At 41.9% G+C, this 23652-nt stretch overlaps 1 protein-coding gene across 1 annotated transcript in view; it reads left to right on the top strand.

The window, feature by feature from the left end:
• PLXDC2 (plexin domain containing 2) overlaps positions 1-10697 on the top strand; it is an 830569-nt gene extending 819872 nt beyond the window's left edge. The window contains exon 14 of the mRNA XM_030199473.1: positions 10042-10697. Within this exon, the coding sequence (XP_030055333.1) occupies positions 10042-10158 (117 nt within the window). The 3' untranslated portion in view covers positions 10159-10697. The remainder of the gene's footprint in view (positions 1-10041) is intronic.
• The last annotated feature ends 12955 nt before the right edge of the window (positions 10698-23652 follow it).

Below are 23652 nucleotides of genomic sequence, written 5' to 3'. Positions count from 1 at the left end.
TAGCAGAGTTTAAAAAGGGGTTGGACGGTTTCCTAAAGGACAAGTCCATAAACCGCTACTAAACGGACTTGGAAAAATCCAAAATCCCAGGAATAACATGTATAGAATGTTTGTACATTTGGGAAGCTTGCCAGGTGCCCTTGGCCTGGATTGGCCGCTGTCGTGGACAAGATGCTGGGCTCGATGGACCCTTGGTCTTTTCCCAGTATGGCATTACTTATGTACTTATGTACTTATTATGAAGTAGCAGTGGCGTTCCTAGGGGGGCGGACACCCGGGGCGGCGTCCCGCCCCCCCCCCCCCGATGCAGCGCAGACCCCCCCGGCAAAAGACCCCCCCCCCCCCCGTGAAAGAGCCCCCCCCCGGTGCATGCCGCTGGGGGGGGGGGTGCCGCAGGCACCTGCTGCGAGTTTACTAACTTTGCTCGTTCGCTGCAGCTCCCTCTGCCCCGGAACAGGAAGTAACCTGTTCCAGGGCAGAGGGAGCTGCAGCAAATGAGAGAAGTTAGTGAAATCTCGCAGCAGGCACGCGCCGCGGCACCCCCCAGCGGCGTGCACCTGGGGCGGACCGCCCCCCCCCCCCCCTTGGTACGCCACTGTGAAGTAGTATCGTTGAAATGAAATCCAAGTCCCTATAACAGGCTCAGTCTGTTCTAGTGAAGCATTTGCCATGCAGCCATTTCACGGGGGGGGGGGGCACTTACCACCACCCAGTGAGGTGGCAGTAAGGACTTCCACGCTAAGCCGGTGATAATCAGACTTTACCGCTGGGCAGCTTTGCAGCGGCGGAAATGGCGCATAGTGCGGTGGTAAGCCCACGTTGGGCTTACCACCGCTTCATAAAAGGACCCCCTAAATTGTCCCACCCAGTCTGCCCAATTGTGATTCTTTTGCTATGGTAGATGAACATGCCAATTTCCCTACTTACCTTAATAGCAGTTCCCCACTCCACCTGTATTTGATCTAAACTTTCAGCCCTTTCCCTCCTACTGCCCACCATATCAGTCTAATATTTACCCAAAATCTATGAAAGATAGTACCTTTCACCACCTCCACTGACCCAGCAATTCTCCTCTCTCTCTCCCCTCCCCTTTCCTCCATGTCCAGCAATTTCTTCTCTCTCCCTGGGCCCTGCCCTCCCATCCATGTTCAGAAATTTATCCTCTCTCCCCTGCCCTCCCCTTCATGTCCAGCAATTCTCCTTTGCCCCTATCGTCTGCTCCCATCCATGTCCTTTGATTCTCCTTTGCCCCTATCGTCTGCTCCCATCCATGTCCTTCAATTCTCCTTTGCCCCATCCTCCCCTTCCATTCATGTCCACCTGCCCGCTCTGTCCCCCCCCCCCCCCCCAACATCCCCCTTTTTGTTCCTACCACCCTGCATGGTTTAAATCTTTCATTTACCTCCGTCGCAGCAGTCGCGTCAGTGAAAGCCCTGCCCGTCTCTAGCCTTCCCTTCGTTCCCTCTCAGTGTCCCACCCTCGCGGAAAGAGGAAATGACATCAGAAGAAGTACAAGTTGCTATAATAAAGGATAAAGTAGCACACTGTTAGTGATACAACAATACACTCCTTCTGAATTTCCCATCCCCCGTAATTTCACCACATTTATACCTCTAATCACAGAAAAATGTTATACCGAATGTTCTCCTACTATTGTTTAGCTGCCCTGTCAGTTTCCCGTTATTTCCTTCCATTGTTCTATTGTCTTCTCCATTGTTCTATTCCCTTAACGATACTTTGACTTGTTTTCACATAATTCCTCACAATGTAATCCATAACCAAGTTGTAACAAACTGTATTTCCACCATTCACAATGTATTGTAAGCCACACTGAACCCGCAAATAGGTGGGAAAATGTGGGATACAAATTCAATAAATAAATATTAAATAGAAGAGTGGAAAGCTTGGAGAATCAAAGTAGACATCTTAATCTTAAGTGCAGTTTCACCACTGGAAACATTTTAAGAGATACCTTATTGAAGTTTTGGAATATCCTTTGGATGCTATGCCACAAATTTGGAAAATATGGGCCCTATTTAGTAAGCCTCGCTGTAGGCATGCTAACTTTTTAGCGCGCTAAAACTTAGTGCGCACTAATGCTATAGACACTCATAGGAATATAATGGGTATCTTTTTCATTAGCAAAGTTAGCTTGCCTATAGAGCAGCTTGGTAAACAGGGCCCTATATTTTTTACTTAAAAGAAAGAAAGAGACGGTTTCTGTAAGAGATGTGGGGACTTAAATGTTTCATTGGGTTCAGTTGATAGTTTGGATACCTCAGGTGTTTTTCAAGCAGCTACTGCAGTGGTGGAAAAAGCCACATTATTTATTTCCTTAGTATTTGAGCAGGACTTCAACTCACTGGTGCAATTATATTTCTGGAAAGCTTCCAGTATGTTTGAGGGACAAAGAATATGGATTTTTCCTGACCTCTCCAGGGCAACCCAGGAGAGGCGCAAGTTGTTTTTGGCAATGCATCAAGAGACATTGTCTTTAGGCACAGTTTTCCAGTTACAATTCCTTTGTAAATGTGTAGTGAAGTATAAAAATTAACAATATGTTTTCCGTATCCCTCAGCAGCTTAGATCTTTTCTTAATGTTAAAAAATTTGCAATTGGCGGATCAGTTTCCTCACCTACAGTGTTTTTGATGTGAATACCTAGGAGATGTAAATGGTCATAATCCTATATAATAAAACTCACCCTCAACGTTCTGAGGACACTGACGTCACTGTCAGTACCTGCGGGCACTTCCTTCCAGTTTGAAGGGTTCGTGGTGGTGAAGCCACCAAAATCGCTGTGTATGGGCCTCGCCCTCACGTCAAATGTGATGACGTCGAGGGCGGAGCAATGGCGTCAGTGGCTTTACAACCAACAAGACTCGGGAGATGAAGGTGGCGTGCGTTGACGAGATCCGGAACAATGGCGGTCAGTGGCTTCACAACGCCGAAGGGGTGGGTGGGGGGGGGGGTTCGGGAGGAAAACCTTGCTAGCGCCCATTTCATTTGCTCCAGAAACGGGCATGTTTTACTAGTGTAATATAATTCTTGATGACAGTCAGTTTATAAGAACATAAGAATAGCTATAACAGGTCAGACCAATGGTTCATCTAGCCCAGTATCCTGTTTCCAACAGGGCCAATCTAGGTCATAAGCAGTAGCGTAGCCAGAGTTCAATTTTTAGAAGGGCCTGGAGGTGGACTGGGTGGACACGGGCCTCGCATTTCCTCTCCACCCACTGCCCTCCTCCCCCCCCCCCCCCCCCCCACCCACTGAACTGTTTCAAACCCAGGGCATTTGGCAGTGTTCTTCCAGATGCCGACAGCCCCCTGCACATGGTCAGTTCTGGTCATTTTTACTGCCCCGAAGCGCCATTCTCCCTCCAGCACCGGTGATTCCCATAGTCAGCCTTCTGCCAGCATGTATCGTCGGGGCCTTTCCTCAGGCGCGCGCGTCCCACCTTTGCGGAAAACAGGAAGTTGCAGAGTAGGCAGGACATGCCTGAGAAGAGGCCCCGACGACGCACGCTGGCAGAAGGCTGGCTATGGGAATTGCCAGTGCTGGAGGGAAAACGGTGCTTCAGGGCAGTAAAAGTGAGCAGACCACGCGGACGGGGAGAACGGGCAGAAGAGGCAGGAAAAGATTGGAGCCTCCCTTGGGAGAGAGCTACGCCACTGGTTGGGTTGGGGCTAGTTAGGGTGGGCAGGCCTGGAGCAAAGTGGCTGGGCCTGGGACCGTCCAGGCTCGCCCATTGCTACACCCCTGGTCATAAGTATTTTACTGTGTATGGTGCTAACCGGGCAGTAATCGGCACTGTACGTACCCGGTTAACGCGTGAGACCTTACCGTTAAGTGAATAAGTGACGGTAAGGTCTCAGGCCCAAAAGGGATACGCGCCAATTTTCATTTTGCTGCACATCCATTTTTGGCCAAAAAAGGCCTTTTTTGCAGGCGCGCTGAAAAATGGACCTGCATGAATCCAATACACACGTCTACAGGCCACTTTTCAGCGCACCTTAGTAAAAGGACCCCCTTATAATCTTGTTTCCTTTGGATTTTGGTATTTGTTCTTTTCTGTATGAGTATTGTTACTTAATATATAACATTTTTAAAATATTCAACCGATCATCCTGAGATCTTGAAGCTTTTACTAAAGTGAATCAATAGGGGCATTTAGCAGCAAAGCTGTGGTAAGCGTGCTTACCATAGCAATAAATGGCATCCCACAGTAATCTGGGGATGTAACCTTTCTGAGCACACTACCAGAACCCTTATCCACACTCTTATCACCTCTCGTTTAGACTATTGCAACTTGCTTCTCACAGGTCTCCCACTTAGCCATCTCTCTCTCCTCTTCAATCTGTTCAAAATTCTGCCGCACGACTTATATTCCGCCAGTGTCGCTATGCTCATATTAGTCCTCTACTCAAGTCACTCAAGTCACTTCACTGACTCCCTATCCATTTCCGCATACAGTTCGGAAATGTATTAAGAAATGTATTAAGTTATGTCCAATAAAAAAGGTATCTTATTTTCTTTCGCATACAGTTCAAACTCCTCTTATTGACTTACAAGTGCATTCACTCTGCAGCTCCTCAGTACCTCTCCACTCTCATCTCTCCCTACATTCCTCCCCGGGAACTCCGTTCACTGGGTAAATCTCTCTTATCTGCACCCTTCCCCTCCACTGCTAACTCCAGACTCCGTTCCTTTTATCTTGCTGTACCATATGCCTGGAAAAAACTTCCTGAACCGGTATGTCAAGCTCCATCTCTGGCCGCCTTCAAATCTAGGCTTAAAGCCCACCTTTTTTATGCTGCTTTTAACTCCTAACCCTTACTCACTTGTTCAGTACCCTTATCTTATCATCCCCACCTTAGTAATTCTCTTAATTCTTATTTGTCCTGTTTGTCTGTCCTAATTAGATTGTAAGCTCTGTCGAGCAGGGACTGTCTCTTCATGTTCAAGTGTACAGCACTGTGTACATCTAGTAGCGCTATAGAAATGATAAGTAGCAGTAGTATGTGTGCATACTACCCATGTGCTAAAAAATACATTTATTTTTTGACACAGGAGCATATCTGGGGGTGGGGAGATATACTCATATCACCCCTCTTCTCAAGTCACTTCACTGGCTTCCAATCAGGTACCGCATACAGTTCAAGCGTCTCCTATTAACTTACAAATGCACTCAATCTGCAGCTCCTCCTTACCTTTCTAACCTCATCTCCCCTTACGTTCCTACCCATAACCTCCACTCTCAAGACAAATCACTCCTTTCAGTACCCTTCTCCACCACCGCCAACTCCAGGCTTCGCTCTTTCTGCCTTGCCTCACCCTATGCTTGGAATAAACTCCCTGAGCCCATACGCCAGGCCCCCTCCCTGCCCATCTTCAAATCTACTACTACTACTATTTAGCATTTCTATAGCACTACAAGGCGTTTGCAGCACTGCACAAACATAGAAGAAAGACAGTCCCTGCTCAAAGAGCTTACAATCTAATAGACAAAAAATAAAGTAAGCAAATCAAATCAATTAATGTGTAGAGGAAGGAGGAGAGGGGAGAGTAGGTGGAGGCGAGTGGTTACAAGTGGTTACGAGTCAAAAGCAATGTTAAAGAGTTGGGCTTTCTGTCTAGATTTAAAGGTGGCCAAGGATGGGGCAAGACGTAGGGGCTCAGGAAGTTTATTCCAGGCGTAGGGTGCAGCGAGACAGAAGGCGCGAAGTCTGGAGTTGGCAGTAGTGGAGAAGGGAACAGATAAGAAGGATTTTTTCCATGGAGCCTTGCTCAAAGCCCACCTCTTCAATATCGCCTTCGGCACCTAACCACTTGCCTCTATTCAGAAATCTAGACTACCCAGCTTGACATTTCGTCCTTTAGATTGTAAGCTCCTTTGAGCAGGGACTGTCCTTCTCTGTTAAACTGTACAGCGCTGCGTAACCCTAGTAGCGCTCTAGAAATGTCAAGTAGTAGTAGTAGTAGATCGTGTTCTACACTAATTGCTGCTACATTGCCGCACATGCTAACCCATTAGCATATGCTGAGCACATGAACCTTTACTGCCTACGTAATGGGTGGCAGTAAGGACTCACGTGCTAATATGTTTTAATGGCCACATGCTAATAGCAAAATTAGCACGTGGTCATTAATACATCAAAATAGAAAATTCCGCCATTTTACCCCAGCAGTAAAAATGGCCTAGGCGCAGGGGAGAAAACTCACTATAAGGGCACGCTAAGACCACTTTTTACCATTGTTTAGTAAAAGGCCCTCTATTGGACTTCCACTATGCTATCCATAATAAACTTATTAATGTATGGGAAAAGGTCATTGTTATGGCACCAAAATATATAGAATTGGCACAATTCCTGTATTTTTGCAGTGTATCAGGCACCATGGATGCCCTAGAAATTGTGAAGATCAAGTATATCCAAATCTAAGTTATACTGGCACCTCAGCTGCTCAGAAGAGACTTTGGGGCTCATTTTCAAAGCACTTAGACTTATAAACTTCTATAGGTTTCATGCAACCTTGTAAGTCTAAATACTTTGAAAATACACCTCTTTGTTACATATGTTATTTTATTGTCCACATGTGCAATATTTTTTGGTATCAGTCTGCATTATTATCTCTAAAATCATATCTTATTTTAAGACTGTATTTTTAAAAATTGTATGGATATTATCAGGCTGAAAATTTGACTGAATGACTTGATAACATCCATACAGGGAAATAGCTTGTGTATCTGAATGTAACTCATGTTGAGATTCTACTTGAAAAGGTGTGAACTAGTGTGAGCTAAATCCAAATAATGTGGAGCTGGATTTGGGGAGGGGGGAGGGCTGGTTTTAAAATGATCTAGGTAGTGGTGATATTCAGCTTTTATTCCCTTAACCAGCAAATTTCTATTGACCCCCATGTCCTCAAGTACCTTTACCTGAACCCTTGCATCTTCCTCAATACACCTCCCAGACTGCCTGTCTTCAGCATGAGCTGTCCTTCTGGCAGTTATGGAATCCTAGGGACTATATCTCCCATGAGATATCTTTCTTCCAGAGCTCTTCAATGCTCTCTGGAGCTTTCTAGTGCCAGACTAAACTGCCCAACCTCTATGCAGGTAAAAATGCACATATTGTTCTACAACGCATGTAGTATAAGCTGCACACTGCAGAGATGTAACCAGGAATGGAGCTAGGTTGTGGGAGGTAACATGCATAGTTTTGGATTTTCAAAACTGTGTGCAATTCAGCTGCATGGTTTATCTTCCTCAAATGTCTCTATTACCCTGAACGCAAATCACAAAACCAAAGATAAGGCCTGAGTGTATGCAAACAAATCACAAGCCAACTATTTGGTTAAAGTTATAATAGGGAGCCCTCGGAAAATACTACTTTACGGCTATTTCATATTATTTGCCTAGTAGCATAGTCTCTCTTCATCGGGTCATCCCTTAATAAACTATTAATGAAGGCTGTGATATTTGCAAACACTACCAACAGTGCTCAAAAAATGTATATGTGCTCAAAATACAAAAAATGAAAAAACTATAACTTAACTTGCATGCCACTGCATATCTCACGTTGTTGGAGTCCACTTAGGCTTCCCCTAAATTGCGCCCTGAAACATTTCTCCCCAAGTCATTAACTTTGACTCCCTGCCCACTTCCAGACAGTTCAAGCTTCTCTTACATACAAAGGCATTCGCTCTGCAGCTTCTCGTTACCTATCTTCTCTCTTCCTCTACCCTTCCTTGTAAATTCCATTCTTTTAGCCCAGGGTTGGGCATGATCCCTTGAGGACCACAGCCCAGTTGGGTTTTTAAGATTTCCACAATAAAAATGCATGACATTGATTTGCATGTACGACTTCCATTGTATGCAGATAGACATCTTGCATATTCATTGTGGAAATGTTGAAAACCTGGCTGAGTTGTGGCCCTCCTCTGATCTAGCCAGTAATTCTTGTCTGAGCACTGGTCCTTTCTTTCTACCCTTCAATGCTGTGTGCCTGGGGCAGACTTCGTGAATAAGTCCATCAAGTTTTCTTTCTGGCTGTATTCAAATCAAGTCTAAAACTTAACCTTTTTGAAATTGTTTTTAAATTGTCAATACCCCTCTAAAATACATTTCTTGTTTGTCATATATATATTTGTCTTGACTAGAGATGTACACCAGCATAAAGCAGAGGTAGTCCAGAGAAGGAGCAGACTCAAGGCTTACCACAAATATATTTATTGATCGTTTTATGATCAATAAATTTATTTGTGATAAGTCTTGAGTATGCTCCTTCTCTGGACTACCTCTGCTTTGTTCTGGTGTTTGTGTTGAGTCTGCAGTGTTTCACTTCTGTTTGGTTGCTTTGGCTCGAGATGTACACCAAGTTTCAGCAGGCATAAGTCCATATGCCCAAAGTTAGGTGCAGCAATTGACACTAAACCCTAATTCTATAAAAGTCGCCAAAAATTGTGCATGCAAATTTGGGTGTGTACACAATTTAATTGAATGAGCTAATTAGCACCAATTGGCCTTTTAACAAGCAATTACTAGCACTAATTAGATTTAATTGGAATGTGTGCGGGTAAATTTAGGCACAGGATCTGCAAATAAAAAAAAGGGGCACTGAAATGAGAGGGTCTTGGATGGAATGGGGGCATTCCTAGCATTTACATACATTGTTATAGAATAAGGGGGTACATGCCCAATTTAGTCATGTTCATTTGCACCACGTTTCGATTGGTGCAAATGGCTGCGCCTAAAGTTAGGTGTGATCCCCATACATAAGCATTATTCTATAAACTGTGCCTAACTTTAAGCTTGACTTATAGAATAGTGCTTTTATGGCACCATATATAAAATTCACCCCTATTCTATAAAGGACACTCAGCCCAGAGCACCCTTCATAGTATAACAGTGCAAATTTTTCCCGGCACTTAAATTTGACTGCAGTTTACTGAGGGGTACTTTTACTAAGCCATGTAGGCACCTACACACATCAGTTTGGAGTTACCGCCTGGCTACCACATGGCCCGTGCGGTAATTTCATTTTTGATTCGCGTCCACTACGCGCGCCAGAAAATATATTTTATTTTCTGGCACTCGGTGAAAATCGGGCGGTAACACCAGCTTGACGCATGTAGGTGATTACCGCATGGTTAATGTGACAGACCTTACCACTAAGTCAATGGCTGGCGGTAAAGTCTCAGACCCAAAATGGACACGCTCCAAATGTTATTTTGTCGCACGTCCATTTTTTTCAAAAATGTTTTAAAAGGCCATTTTTACAGGTGCGCTGAAAAATAGATCTGCCTGTGTCCATAACACACACCTACTCTACCGCAGCCCATTTTTCAGTGCACCTTAGTAAAAGGACCCCTGAATCTAGCCCTATATAAGTTTCTGTGCAATGCTGCATATATCTAGTAGTTCTCAGAAGTAATAAATACTAGTAAAAGGAGGTAACTTTTCCTGCAGCAAGGATTAAAGCAGAACTCTGGATAGTTTTGGTTTGATTATTGGTACAAACTCCAGGGTCCTTTTACCAAGCTGTGGGAATAAGGGCCCTGCAGTAGCGGCGGGGGCCATTTTTCTCATGTGCCAAAGCCCTTTTTACTGCAGCGGGTAAAAAGCCCCCAAAACAAAACAGCCATGCAGTAAGAAAACTCTTACCAAGTGGCCATGTGGTGGGAAGCCCTTGCCGCCACCCATTGAGATGGCGGTAAGGGCTCCCGCTGAAACCTGGGCAGTGCTCCAATGCAGATAGCTAATTATAGCCTCCTACAGATTTTTGTTTGCCACTCAAACTACTTATTTTCAAAAGCATAAACAGAGTTGAACATCTTAATTAGCTTAAATGGGGGTTTTTTAAATTGTTTTAAGTCTGAAAGGCTATAAATTGAATTTTTTCATGGGGAAGAACTTCTTCATGTAATTTTAATTTTGTCTTAGATGAGATATTTTCAACTAGAAGGCAATTTCAGGAAAAAAAAGTTATTATTAAAGACTCCCGTTGATCATTTTAAAAACGTTTTCTTTCTGTTTTAGCGGCGTCCAAGCAGATGGCCTGCCATGAAGTTCAGAAGAGGATCTGGACATCCAGCTTATGCTGAAGTCGAACCAGTTGGAGAAAAAGAAGGCTTTATTATATCAGAGCAGTGTTAAAAATTGTAGGACAGAACACCAGTACAGGCCTACAGGTGTGAGACTCTTAATTTGCCTATAATCTTCCAACATAAGGAGCCCTAAGCTACTGATGCCCAACATACGGAAGGTTTCTGGAACAACCTTCACCAAGAAGACAAATTATCAGACACTGGATTACTACTGAATGGTAGTCTTTCCTAGTACAGTGCAGTATTTTACTGAGAGCACACTAACGTGGACAACTGGTCTACATGGACAGTTGCCAATTGCGTGGCTTGAATATAGGGTTGATGCATAGGAATGGAAAAAAAATAAAAAAACATTACCTTCCTTCAAAAATTATTATCTACAGTCTCAGCATAAGCTTAGGTAAAGCTCTGTAACTCGTATTGATGAACATTTTTAAAAACACGAACCCCAAACAAAGGTAAAGTTGACAGGATTACCAAGAAAATGGATTCACAGATAAACAAAAATCCAGGGGTTTTTTTTTAAATACTATTCCAATTAGCAGTGGCAGTAATTATGTTTGAAATCCAAACTTACATAATCAGGTAACAATAAAATTATGCATCTCCAGATGTGAGTGACAGAATATTTTCACTAGGTACATATCCTGATGAGATGAAAATGAGAGAGTTCACAAAGTCCAATGAATATACAGAATTTGCTTCTTGCTTTTAATAAGAATGAACAGGGTTTTAACATTTCTTGCCATTAGATTTTCAGGCTTATAAATCATTCTTAAGACATTGACTTGTTTGTAATAACTTTATAAGGGACTCACATGAAGGAGCTCATACCATGTTAAGAAATATAATACTAAGGGGGGAGGGATTCATCAAGCAGCGTTAGGACCTTTGCACAGGTGTTAGGGTCTTATTGCATGTTAAGGGCATTAATGCTCAATAAAGGCAAGATTCTATATATATGGTGCCTAGAAAATCCACGTAGAAAGCATTGCTGCCTAAGCATATTCTATAAGCGGTGCTTAAATTAAGGTGCAGTATATAGAATATGCTAAGTTGATATCCTAGCACCTAAAACTACGCGGCTCCATTTACACCGATGAAAATGTGGCATAAATCTCAGAGCATAGATTAAGGTACAGAGGGCCATGTTCTATAACAATGCGCATACATTTTGAAATGCCCATTCCCCACCCATAAGCACGTCCCGTTTTGCCTATGTGCATTAAAATTTAGGCACAGTGCATTACAGAATACGCTTAGGGATTTGTGTGTGTAAATTCTAATTATTGCCAATTAGTGCTCATTATTGCTTAAGTGCTATTAAAAATACTGATTGGCTTATTAAGCCAATTAAGTTATACATGTTGTTACAGAATACGCTTGGATTTCATCGCAGATCTCTAGGTGCTCTATATAGAATCCGGAGGTAAATGCTAAGAAGCCCATTTTATACCTAAGGGCTTCTTAGCATTTACCCCCGATTATATAAAGACCACCAAAAATTGCATGCAAAACTTTAAGTATGCTCCCAATTTGCATGAACAATTTAATAGAATAATGAGCTAATTAGTGCCAATAATTGACTTTTTAGCAAGCAATTATTGGCACTAATTAGATTTAATTGGGACTAACACACATAAAGTTAGGCTCATGATCTGCACCTAAACTTTACTTGTGGTCCAAAAATGGGGGTGTGGAAGTGGGAGGATCATGGGCATTTCAGGGCAGAAGAGGGGCCTGGTTTTGAAGTACACACGTAATTACAGAATATGGGTGATCAACATGTAAATTTAGGTAATGGCATTTGTACCACGTTGTCGTTGCAAATGCCTTTAAGTAGTTATTCTATTAACCATGCCAAACTTTAGGCACTGCTTATGGACACCTGTTACGAGGGTATTTTTCAGCGTCAATTTTTTAGGTGCCATATATAGAATCTAACCCTTAGCGTGCATTAAGGGGATTAATGCACGTTAAGGCCCTAACACTGCTTGATGAATTCCTCCCTAAATGCTCTACTTCAGTGTTTGGGGGATCATTAGTGGAAAAGGAAGATTAGTTTTAGGACTGCCCCATACATTGTTGGGGTTCAAAACTGGCTCATCTGACTCTTATGAATGTATTTAAACCATATTTTGATAGCTAAAGGGACTGACTTTACTAGAATAATCATAATTAGTGAAAGTATTTTTGGCAATATTTATTAAAAGTTTCTACCATTGCCACAAAATGGAAAATTTTCTCTTAATAGTAGACAACCGAGCAAACTGATAATAAGGATAGTTTGTGGATTTGAGTGTCTGATTTAATGATACATCAAACAACTAGTAAATAATTTAAAAAATTAAAACAAATGTCCCTTTTAATCATCTGGATGCTAATATAACAGAGCTGAATTAAATTCTCCTGCAGGGCTTTCACTCAGAGCCAGTTGTACATCTTCTGGAATCTGTCCATTGTTTATGACCTGTCACACAGAGGTATTTTGTCCCTTGCAGATGATGAAATACAGCTTCTGCACATCCAGAGCCTTTTATATATAAGGGTCCTAAATAGTATATCACAGTGAATTTTCTGCTAGTGCTCACATAAGAGAATGTTAATAGGGTTTGATAGCTTTTACCAAGGAGGTTTGATTAATAGGAGACGGCATGATGTCACAAAGCTGAAGCCATCTCCACCCAAGGATGTTTTAATTGTCACCAATGCAGCCGCTGCCATCTTGATACACGCGGAACAATATAATTGATATGGCGACAATCTCTGTCTAATGGCTTCAGGCCAGATAATGAGCCAAGCATGCTCCTGCCATTTCCTGTTAATCAAACCTCCTTGGTTTTTAAAATGTATGAGTTTTTAAATTTGCCATCAATATGAGAAGGCTTATGTGGTCTTAAAATCTTATGAAATGAACATCCTTTTTGATTGTTTTATAGGGGATAATTTTCTAACTGCCTACATTGGGGCACAGACTTTGAGCACTCTTCAGTTTGGATGTTGCCCCAACTTTCAAAGGGAATATATGCATATGTTTGCTTTGAAAATTACTTTAGGAAAACTCCCTGCATACATTTATACACTCTAAGTCATAAGGGTAGATGTTGTGAGGGAAAAAATGTGTGCATTCTGGAAAAATCAAAATTTTGTGTGGAAGTGCAAGCCACTTCCTTGCTCTATCCCTGAGAATCATCTCTTGCCAGGTAAAGTTACACAAGTACTAGCACCCTATTTGCAAGTTTATCTGGATCCTTTTCTAAGCGTGCTTTTGCAAAGAGAACTGCTTTATCCATGAAAATGGCTTAGAAAATTATCCTCTTAAAAGATATCACAGCCTACAAATACTACAGGATCAATACAGTTACTAGACCTGCACTACAGAAATACTACTGATCAGAGGGCCTCTTTTACTAAGCCGCAGTAAAAGGGGAACTGCACTAGTGTCAGCAAATGTTTTTGACATGCACTGAGGCTCCCTTTTACTGCAGCAGGTAAAAGGCTGTCTTTTTTTTTTTTTTTGAGAAATGGCCGTGCAGTAAGTGAACCACTTACCGTGCGACCATTTCGGGGGGGGAGCACTTACTGCCACCCATTGAGGTGGTGGTAAGGGATCCCGCACTAACCCGGTGGTAACTAGGCAGCGCACGGCACTGGCCAATTACTGCCAGGTAAACACTTGCGCTACAAAGATTTTTAAAATTTTTGTAGCGCCAGAAATGGCGTGCACTGGGGGTGGGCTGAAATGGCTGCTGCGGTAGTTCCAGATCAGCGAGCGGTACCACTGCTTAGTAAAAAAAGAAACCCTGACTTAGCAAGTTGTGCATCCATGCCTTCCCGACAGTGAAAATGAAAGCTTTTGCCAGATGCTAATGCGAGTTCATGTAGACTGTTTCTCGGGCAATTTTGAAGAGAAAAAAAAAACATGAAAACACTATTTTGGATGTTTGAAACAATTTCTTGTATTGTTTTGTACCTTGATCAATTTCTTTATGACTCGTGCCTGAGAAAACATATTTAATTTCAATATATACCCCACACAGTGACAGAAGATTCAAATTGCAGAACACTCCCCATTCATGTTTTGTTTAACGCACATAGCAGTTACACAGATATATATGTATATATAAATATATTTTTTTGTACAGCAAGCACAAGGCAGGCTCTTGTGACTGCTTGACGACATTTTGCCATCCTGGGAAATTTTGGAATGGATTGCATTATGGTGTATTTTCATTAAGTTGTAAATTAATCCTTGATATTAGTATATGTTTACGTTGCCAAGGGATGGTGGATCACATAGAAGCTGACGCTGTTCCTTTTTCTGCCTCCTCCCGATACTTTTCATGTGTTCCAGCTATTACCTTCAGACACAAGGAAACAAGGTTAGAGACATCTAACTAATCACAATAAGCAGAACAAACAGTAAGACCATTTCTAGTGACTTGTGGGAGGACAGGTAGTAATGCTTATAGAGCGTTCTCTGTGTAGTCAGAAATACATCTCATGCAGGTTTCATATGTTCATTTTAATGATACATTTGAGCTGAAACCTTAATTCCATTTTAAAGAGAGACACTCAAGTCTGAAAGTCTTCACCATTTGCAGTGTAAGTCAATCTGTACCTCGACTAGTTTTCTTAGTAATGTGTATTGGATCTATTGTAAATTCAAGCAAGCCAACATGCTTTGATTGGATCAAGAAGTAAGTAATTGATGTGTTATTGTATTTTCTAAAATAGCTACCCATAACAGAGGTACGCGTGGTCTCCAAAAAGGGATCTATATCATTTTGAAAGCTTCTGTGTGCCATCATCTTTAGATGACTATTATATCAGGCCAATTAAAAATATCATAATCTGCACATTTACTTTTCTAATGACTAGCGTTGCAACTCATTTTCAAAAATCACTGCTGCTTTCCCACTCTGAACTCAACTGAATCACTAACGGTACTACATTTCCATCAACTCAATAGCAACAGTGAATATACTTAAAAGAGGGGGGGGGGGAATTCTATAAATCATGCTAACTAATGGGCACTGGAAAAGATCAGCGCTAAGTGCTATTCTGTAAAGGGCATGCATCCTTTATAGGAGAGCACTTACTTACCCCTGGATTCTATATAGCATGCCTAGAGTTATGTGCAGTTCTGCGCCTAAATCTAGGTGTATTCTATAACTACGCACTTAGATTAATTGTTTTAACAAGGTGTTCAGCATTGTTAACAGTTCTTAACAAGCAATAACGAGCACTAACTGGCAAAAATTAGAATTTACATGCGTACATTGCTAAGCATATTCTGTAATGTACTGTGCCTAAATTCTAATGCATGCAGGCAAAAAGGGGCGTGCCTAGGGGTATAGAAAAGGGCATTTTGTGGGCGTTCCTAAATCTACATGCGTTGCTATAAAATATGGGCCAGTACGTATAAATCTACACGCAGGGATTTATTTAGATGCACATAGATTTAGTCACATCAACTATTCCTAAGTGTACTCTGAATAACGTATGTAGATTTATGTGCAGTATTTAGAATATGCTTAAGCGTGATTGCATAACGCGTGTTAATTTTAGGTGCCATATTTAGAATCGGGCCCTTAGCACTGGTTCCCACACCCAACTCTGGGCACCAGACTTACATCTGCTGAAACCTAGTGTAAATCCTGGTGCCAGGTTGGACGTGGAAACCCAATACTCTATTACACTGCGCACAACATTTTGGAATGTCCATGACCTGCTAATGCCCCTCCCATGGCCATATCCCCTTTTAGGTTACATGTTATGGGATTTAGGTGCTCAGTATTATAGAAAGCACGCAAATCCTAATCAGTGCCAATCAATGTCAATAATTGATGGTCTACAGCTCATTAGCCAATTAAGTTGTGCCCTTAACTCTTAGCATGAAGCTGCTAAAAGTATGCTTCAAAATATTTAGGGGACCTTATATACATAGGCAATAGGGCTACCGCACCTGCAGCATGCGCCAAATTGACAGTACTGCCAGGGTAGTGCTCCCACCAGGCAGTAATTTCAAAGTTGGCGCACGCTGATTCCAGTGGTAGAAAAAAATTCTTTTATTTTCTACCACGGGGGCGATTCTGGCGGTAATCAGCAGTATGCCCACATTGGTGTGCGCTGCTTGAGTACCGTGCATGAGCCCTTACCGCTAAGTCAACGCGTGGCAGTAAGGGCTCAGGTAGTAAATAGCCATGCGCTACTTATAGGGCCCTGTTTACTAAGTTGCGCTACAGGTGTGCAAACTTTTTAGCATGCGCTAACACTAGAGACACCTATAGGAATATAATGGGTGTCTCTACCATTAGCTCACACTAATTTTTAGCACGCGCTAAAAGGTTAGCGCGGCTTAGTAAACAGGGCCCCAAATTTTAGCGCACAGCCATTTACTGCCCCATTATTAAAAAATGCCTTTTTTTCCCAGCCATGGTAAAAAAAAAAATGGCCCAGCACACCAAAAACATGCACCCACACTACCGCAGGCCACTTTTTACCGTGGCTTTGTAAAAGGGCCCCTTAATAAATACCTACCATAGTAGGATTATACATTATCACATGCAGCATGACAATATTACTTTGAGAAGACTCTGTCCCAATTTTCAATTCCTCCGTTTCACAGATTTTCCACAGGAAGGACATTCAGATGTTTAGTAATGAACTGAGACTAGCTCAGGTGGTCCTTAGGGCCTCTAGTTAAATCTTCATCTTTCATGTATCTGCTATTCTTTTGCTAGTAATGTAAATGATCAGAAAGGTCAAACAGGTAGCTTACACTGCAGTGAAGGGTCCTGTTTTCAGGTGACCAGAAAATGACTTTTGAAATAAGGTCAAGAATATAGATCTGAGAGACATAGGTTAATACATAAAAACTAAATGAAACGTGCACAAAAAGTTAAAAGGTAATTGCTGGATCTGCATGTTCTTAAAACATCAGATATGAAATGCTGACTTCCAGAGCTTGGGCATCAGTTCATCCATATCCCTAAAGTTCACATGCTAAAATATCCTCAGTAGTTCAAAATAAAGAAAACGGTTTCAGAATGTGCGATTATTAAAAGTTCACAGATTGAAAAAGTAAAAGCAAAACCAGTCTTTAGACTTAGATTTTATTTCAAAGCTTGAATTTCATGGCCTATTACTCACTAAATTAGTTTCGTGTGGCAGAGTTCTGCAAATATTGGTACAAAAGTCGGTATTTTGCCAGGTCACCGGATTTGTTACATTTTCGATGTACATTAGACCCTCATTTAGAAAGAGACCCGTTGTTAATGTATTTTTGTTAGGAACTCATTGATAGCTTCCTGACTCATGGAAATGTAGAAATTGCCATGTCTGAAATTGCACTAATGTTTGTTAAAGGAAAATTAACAAGGTACTTGGGTTGCAATGATGTCTTTATTAAGTTAACAAATGTTTAAGAGATGCATGTGGTTCGAGTTGTCAATGTCCCTTAGGCCAGAAGAAGAAGCTCCGTAGTCCTTAACTACAGCATTCTCAACATTGTTAATCTAATAAACCCATTTCTTCTGCCCGGCTTCTTGGTATTCTTTAGGGTAATTTTTCATTTGATGGGCTAACAAGGTACTTTTTGTCCACAAAAATTTGAAAACATGAGCTACTCTAGAACTTCAATCTGATTATTACAATGTGGAAAGGCATATTCCTGAAAGTTTTCTGTCTAAATAGCTGTCAGTTTTTATTGTAGGACAAAAGTATTTCATATGTTAAATACAGAACATTTACCTTGCATCTGCTTTTTACTAGGGTTTGCTATATTGCTACAATAATCACTTTTCAAATAGTTTTTTTTTAAATGTCATTGGTATTCTTTTAGACACAGTTGTGCTCATGCAGGGGAATTCTTGCTCAATAAAAGGTCTATATATTGATTGCTAAGATAACACAGTTCTTATTAGAAGTCTAGAATATGGTGTTGATCAATATTCCTTGTACTGTGTTACTTCTGTTGTTTACCATTTTCAGCTTATTTTTTTTTATTTCAAACAAATTTGATTATGAGGGGAGAAAGCAACTTATGTAATACAACTGTCATGTTTGATTACATATGAAATAAACTTTTTTGTTTTAATTTCTTATAAACATTTTCCTTGTGCCCGAAGTTTTCTTTAATGTTCTTTTTCTTTAACGTTTGATATTTTTCCTGGGAAAGCATGAAAGTGCTTGGAGTTGATTTGGTGAAAATTATAGGTATTTCAATTTCTTCACCAGATTTACTGAAGTGCATTAAGATTTTCAGTTACTGTGAGGGGCATTTTCGATATAACATCTAAGTCCAACTTTGGACATTTTGCTAAAAATGTCCAAAATTCAAGTGGGGAATATAGCCATTTTCAAAACAGAAAAACATTTTATCTTTTGAAAATGGCTATTTGCTAGATGTTTTTTGTGCTCTGTGCATGTATCTTTTTGGTCCATTTTTGAAAAAAAATCCAAGTGAAAAACACATAAAATCAAACCATTGGGATGTAAGAGGAGCTAGCACTCTTAGTAGACTGGCCACACAGACATCCCAGGAAAGCCATGGAGCACCCTAGGGGGCACTGAAGTGAATTTCAAATAAATGCTCCCAGGTACACAGCTCACCATTGCTCCCTTATCTTGTCTGCTGAGCTCCCCAAAACCCATTATCTCCAACTGTACACCATTAAAATAGCCCTTATGGGTGAAGGGGGCACCTATATGTGGATATAGTGGTTTTCTGGTGCGTTTTGGAGGGCTCACAGTTTTCAACACAAGTGTAACAGATAGGGAGAGGCATGGGAATGGGTCCATCTATCTGCATTGCACTGCTCCCGCCACTAGACTACTCCAGGGACCTGCATGCTGCTGCAATGGACCTGGCTATAACATCTGAGGCTGGCATAGAAGCTGGTAAGTAGCAGTGTTGCCAGGTGGGCGGTTTTCCTGCCCAATTGGGCGGTTTTCCACGACCCGCCATGGGAAATTTTTGCCCGCGGCGGGTCGCGGTTTTTTGGGCTTGTTTTGGGGTCTTTCGGCGGTTTTTTGAGTGGTTTTTGGGCCGCGGGGGCGGGGCTAGTGGCGTTTTGGGCGGGGTTAGTGACATTCTGGGCGGGGCCGATGACAGGGGAGGCGGGGCCGATGACGGGGATGTGGGGCCAGTGACGGAAGAGGCGGGGCCGATGATGGCGGGGGCAGGGTTGATGACAGCGCGGGGTTGATGACAGCGGGGGTGGGGGTGTCAGGGGCGGGGTTTGACTTTGGGCGGGTTTTGGGCTGGTTTGGGTGGGGAAAAATTTTTCCACCTGGCAACCCTGGTAAGTAGTTTTTAATCACATTTTTGGGGGTGGGAGGGGGTTAGTGATGACTAGGGGAGTAAGGGGAGGTCACATCCTTATGATTTAAATGCACATATGACAGACTTCATAGAAAACATCTAAAAATTGGTTTTGAAAATACCAATGTGGATGTTATTATGAGAAAAACTTCCAAATGCAGAATTATGCCACTTTGGGGATATTTTTCTCTTTTGAAAATGAGCCCCTGTGTGTCAATAGCCACAATTAACAAGCAGTAATCATATAAGTTCTGTGTTAACTGTTGGGGGTGTTCCTAGCAGTTTCCCAGTGAGTTCACACATGCTATTAAATATACCTATTCAGGTGGTATTAACTGTGCCACATTATCTTCCATGCTAACAGATAACATGCTATAACAAGCTCCATGTTAATTGTAAGGCTCTGTCCCCAACTATTCTTGACTGCATCCAGTATTAGCTGTTAACTCATCGTCTTTCCACCAAAACCCACTTCTCCTCTTCCTCCACTTTCTATCTCAGTTGATAACACCCACATCCTCCCCGTCTCATCTGCCTGCAACCTCAGAGTCATCTTCGACTCCTCCCTCTCCTTCTCTGCGCATATCCAGCAGATAGCCAAGACCTGTCGCTTCTTCCTCTTCAACATCAGCAAAATTCGCCCTTTCCTCTCTGAACACACCACCCGAACTCTCGTCCACGCTCTCATTACCTCTCGCCTTGACTACTGCAACTTACTCCTCACCGGCCTCCCACTTAGCCATCTATCCCCCCTTCAATCCGTTCAGAACTCTGCTGCACGTCTTATATTCCGCCAGAACCAATATACTCATATCACCCCTCTCCTCACGTCAGTTCACTGGCTTCCAATCAGATACCGCATTCAGTTCAAGCTTCTCCTTCTTACCTACAAATGCACTCAGTCTGTTGCCCCTCACTACCTCTCTACCCTCATCTCCCCTTACGTTCCCGCCCGAAACCTCCGTTCACAGGACAAATCCCTCCTCTCAGTACCCTTCTCCACCACCGCCAGCTCCAGGCTCCGCTCATTCTGCCTCGCCTCACCCTATGCCTGGAACAGCCTTCCTAAGCCCTTACGCCAAGCCCCCTCCCTGCCCATCTTCAAGTCTTTGCTTAAAGCCCACCTCTTCAATGCTGCTTTCGGCACCTAACTCTTACCTTTCAGGAAATCCAGACTGCCCCAATTTGACTGCCCCTATCGAACTGACTGTTCACTTGTCCTTTAGATTGTAAGCTCTTTGAGCAGGGACTGTCCTTTTATGTTAAATTGTTAAGTAGTAGTAGTAGTAGTAGTAGTAGTAACTCAACAGATAACACACATTAAGGGCTAAGGTGCCATGTTTACTGCTAATATGGTGCTCATGTTATTGGCACATGTCAATTTCTGTGTTAGCAGCAAACATAGCTTACTAAATAGGGCTTTCTGTACTTTTTAATGTTTTATTTAGAATTTTTATACAGCATAACAACACTACCTACTTCCAAAAATGCCTACCACACCCATTACTTTAGAACAGGGGTTCTCAACAAAGTCCTCGGGGCACACCTAAAAGCAGCCAAAACAGAGAAGGAGAAGTCTTAAGTTCGGCCACAACTAGATTACTGAAAAATGACCCGGCTTGGCCAAGTTTCAGTACTGATGCCTTCATCAGAGGTCAAAAGCACAAATCTTCATTGGCACATAAAAAACACAAATATGCATGCTGCCAGCGCTAGAGAAAGCAACAGTCAAATGCTATATTGCTTCTGTTTTTGCTGCTCAGAGCACATCTAGCCAGTCAGGTTTTCAGGATACCCACAATGAATATGCATGAGATAGATTTGCATAGATGGAGGTGGTGCATGCAAAGCTATCTCATGCATATTCATTGTGGATATCCTGAAAACCTGACTGGCTAGGTGTGTCCAGAGAACGAGGTTGAGAACCCCTGATCTAGAAAGAACTGTGATAAATCCTGTTTGAGTGCTTGAATGCGACTAAAATACCAAGAAATTTAGGGGGCAGTTTTATAAAGCATTGTGCATATGTGCCATTATACATGATTAGCCCCTGCAGAAGAGTGTGTACTTTTATAAGACCCAGGTTTAGGTGTGCTCTAGGCAGATTTTGAGTGGAGCACAATGACTCCATCATGATTTGTGTGCATATTTTATAAAGAACACGTGTATGCACGTATTTTAAGTCTGAACTTCTACAAGATATGTGCCCAAAACACACAGATCCAGGGGCACAGCCAGAGCATGACTCAGGTGTGCCAGAGAGTGCTTGTATTTTGGACACTCAGATAAACACCCAACTGGGAGCAATATATAAAGGGCGTGCAAATTTGTTTCCATCAATTTTCTCTATGCTAAGTTCCTCTGTCCACTGTGACACAAACTGGTGTCCAGGAGATACCTGTGGTGATAGGTCAACGGAACTTTGTTTTGAGTACCCAAAGAGCTGAGTTCAGCATATCCTGCACATCTTCACTCAAAATTTGTCAGCCTAAACTTTGCATGTAATGCTGTAATTGCAGGTATGCAAATGCATCCGATGCAGGAAGTGTGTGTTCTGATTGTGGATCTGCAAAAGGTCTTAATGTGCCCTCCTCAGTCAACAATAGGTAAAGATAATAAAGGCCTTTTTGATCCCATCATTGAAATCCTGCTGAATCCGTACCAAGAGGAAAATCAAAGTTGTACTGCAGAGACAGAAAGGAGATCGCTGCCGCACTAAAATAGTAGCACTTACAAAACCAAGGCCATACAGCTATTACTAAATGTATCCACCCAGATCAAACCAGCTTAATACATAATCATTTTGGCACCGATAAAATTAGACGCCTTATTAATATTCTTTATCACACCTCTAAGGATTCCAGAGACTTGATGGTTCTTTCTTTTTTTTCTTTGTTACATTTATACCCCGCACTTTCCCCACTCATAGCAGGTTCAATGCGGCTTGCATATTATATACAGGTACTTATCTGTACCTGGGGCAATGGAGTGTTAAGTGACTTGCCCAGAGACACAAGGAGCTGCCTGTACCTGCAGTGGGAATTGAACCCAGCTCCCCAGGATCAAAGTCCACCACACTAACCACTAGGCCACTCCTCCACTTTAGTTGCCAAAAAGGCATTTGATAAAGTGGAATGGCCCTATTATTTTGTGTCCTTGAAGGCTTGGGGTTTGACCCTAGTTTTTTGAGCTGGGGACAAGCATTTATCTCAAACCTCTCACATCTGTTAATGTTAACGGCGCTCTTTCTCCATCTTTTCGACTCTATAGAGGAACTTGCCAAGGATGTCCACTTTCACTGCTTTTATTTGCTTTAGCATTAAAACTCCTAGCTATTCTCTTGTGGTTGACAAGGGAAGTTTATGGAATTGTTATTAATGGAGAGATGCATAAGATTTCCCTTTATGCAGATGATACATTGCTTTATCTGAGTGATCTCTCAAACTCCCTACCTCATTTTTTTCTCAATTATTTCAGAATTTGGCTCTTTGTCTGGCTTCACCATTAATTTTGACAACTCTGTCATCATTCCCTGTAATCCACACTCTAACCCAGATAAACATTTCCCCTTACCTCATGGTTTACGGTGGACTTACCATTTCCGTTATTTAGGCATCCACATCTCAAATCATTTAGATTGACTATATAATCTTAACTATATACCATTATTACAATCCTTATATGAGAACGACCTTGCAACATAAAATCCTGATCATGTTTTCTCCTGGCTGGGAAGAATCAATATCTTTAAGATTTTTATATTACCTAAAATTCTCTTTTTATTTATGAGCTCGCCGATTGCTATTCCCAGGAACTTTTTTTATCAAATTAAGATCTTACATAATTCATTATATCTAGTATAACAAATGACCACTTCTCAAATCTCAATTGCTCTTCATGCCTAAGCACTAATTGGCACCAGTTACGTGCACAATTGACCATAGTACGATACCTCATATGATCACTATACAACTTTGTATTTGTTATCCACCAACTGGGCAAACGTCTTTGACGGTACTAAGTAAGCCACATTGAGCCTGCAAATAGGTAGGAAAATGTGGGGTACAAATGCAACAAATAAATAAATAGTCAGTGTTCTAAAAAAATGTACGCGCAAAATCCATAACCCCCAATATTCAGCCAGTAGTGGCCAGTGCTTTTGCTTTCTACCACCAATGTTAAACCTGGATATTCAATGCTGGGCCATTTCTGGTG

This window comes from Microcaecilia unicolor, chromosome 1 (genome assembly GCF_901765095.1).
Source record: "Microcaecilia unicolor chromosome 1, aMicUni1.1, whole genome shotgun sequence".
Taxonomy (NCBI): Eukaryota; Metazoa; Chordata; class Amphibia; order Gymnophiona; family Siphonopidae; genus Microcaecilia; species Microcaecilia unicolor.
Note: the sequence above shows the minus strand (reverse complement) of the source record. Positions and strands in the feature narration are given on the sequence as shown.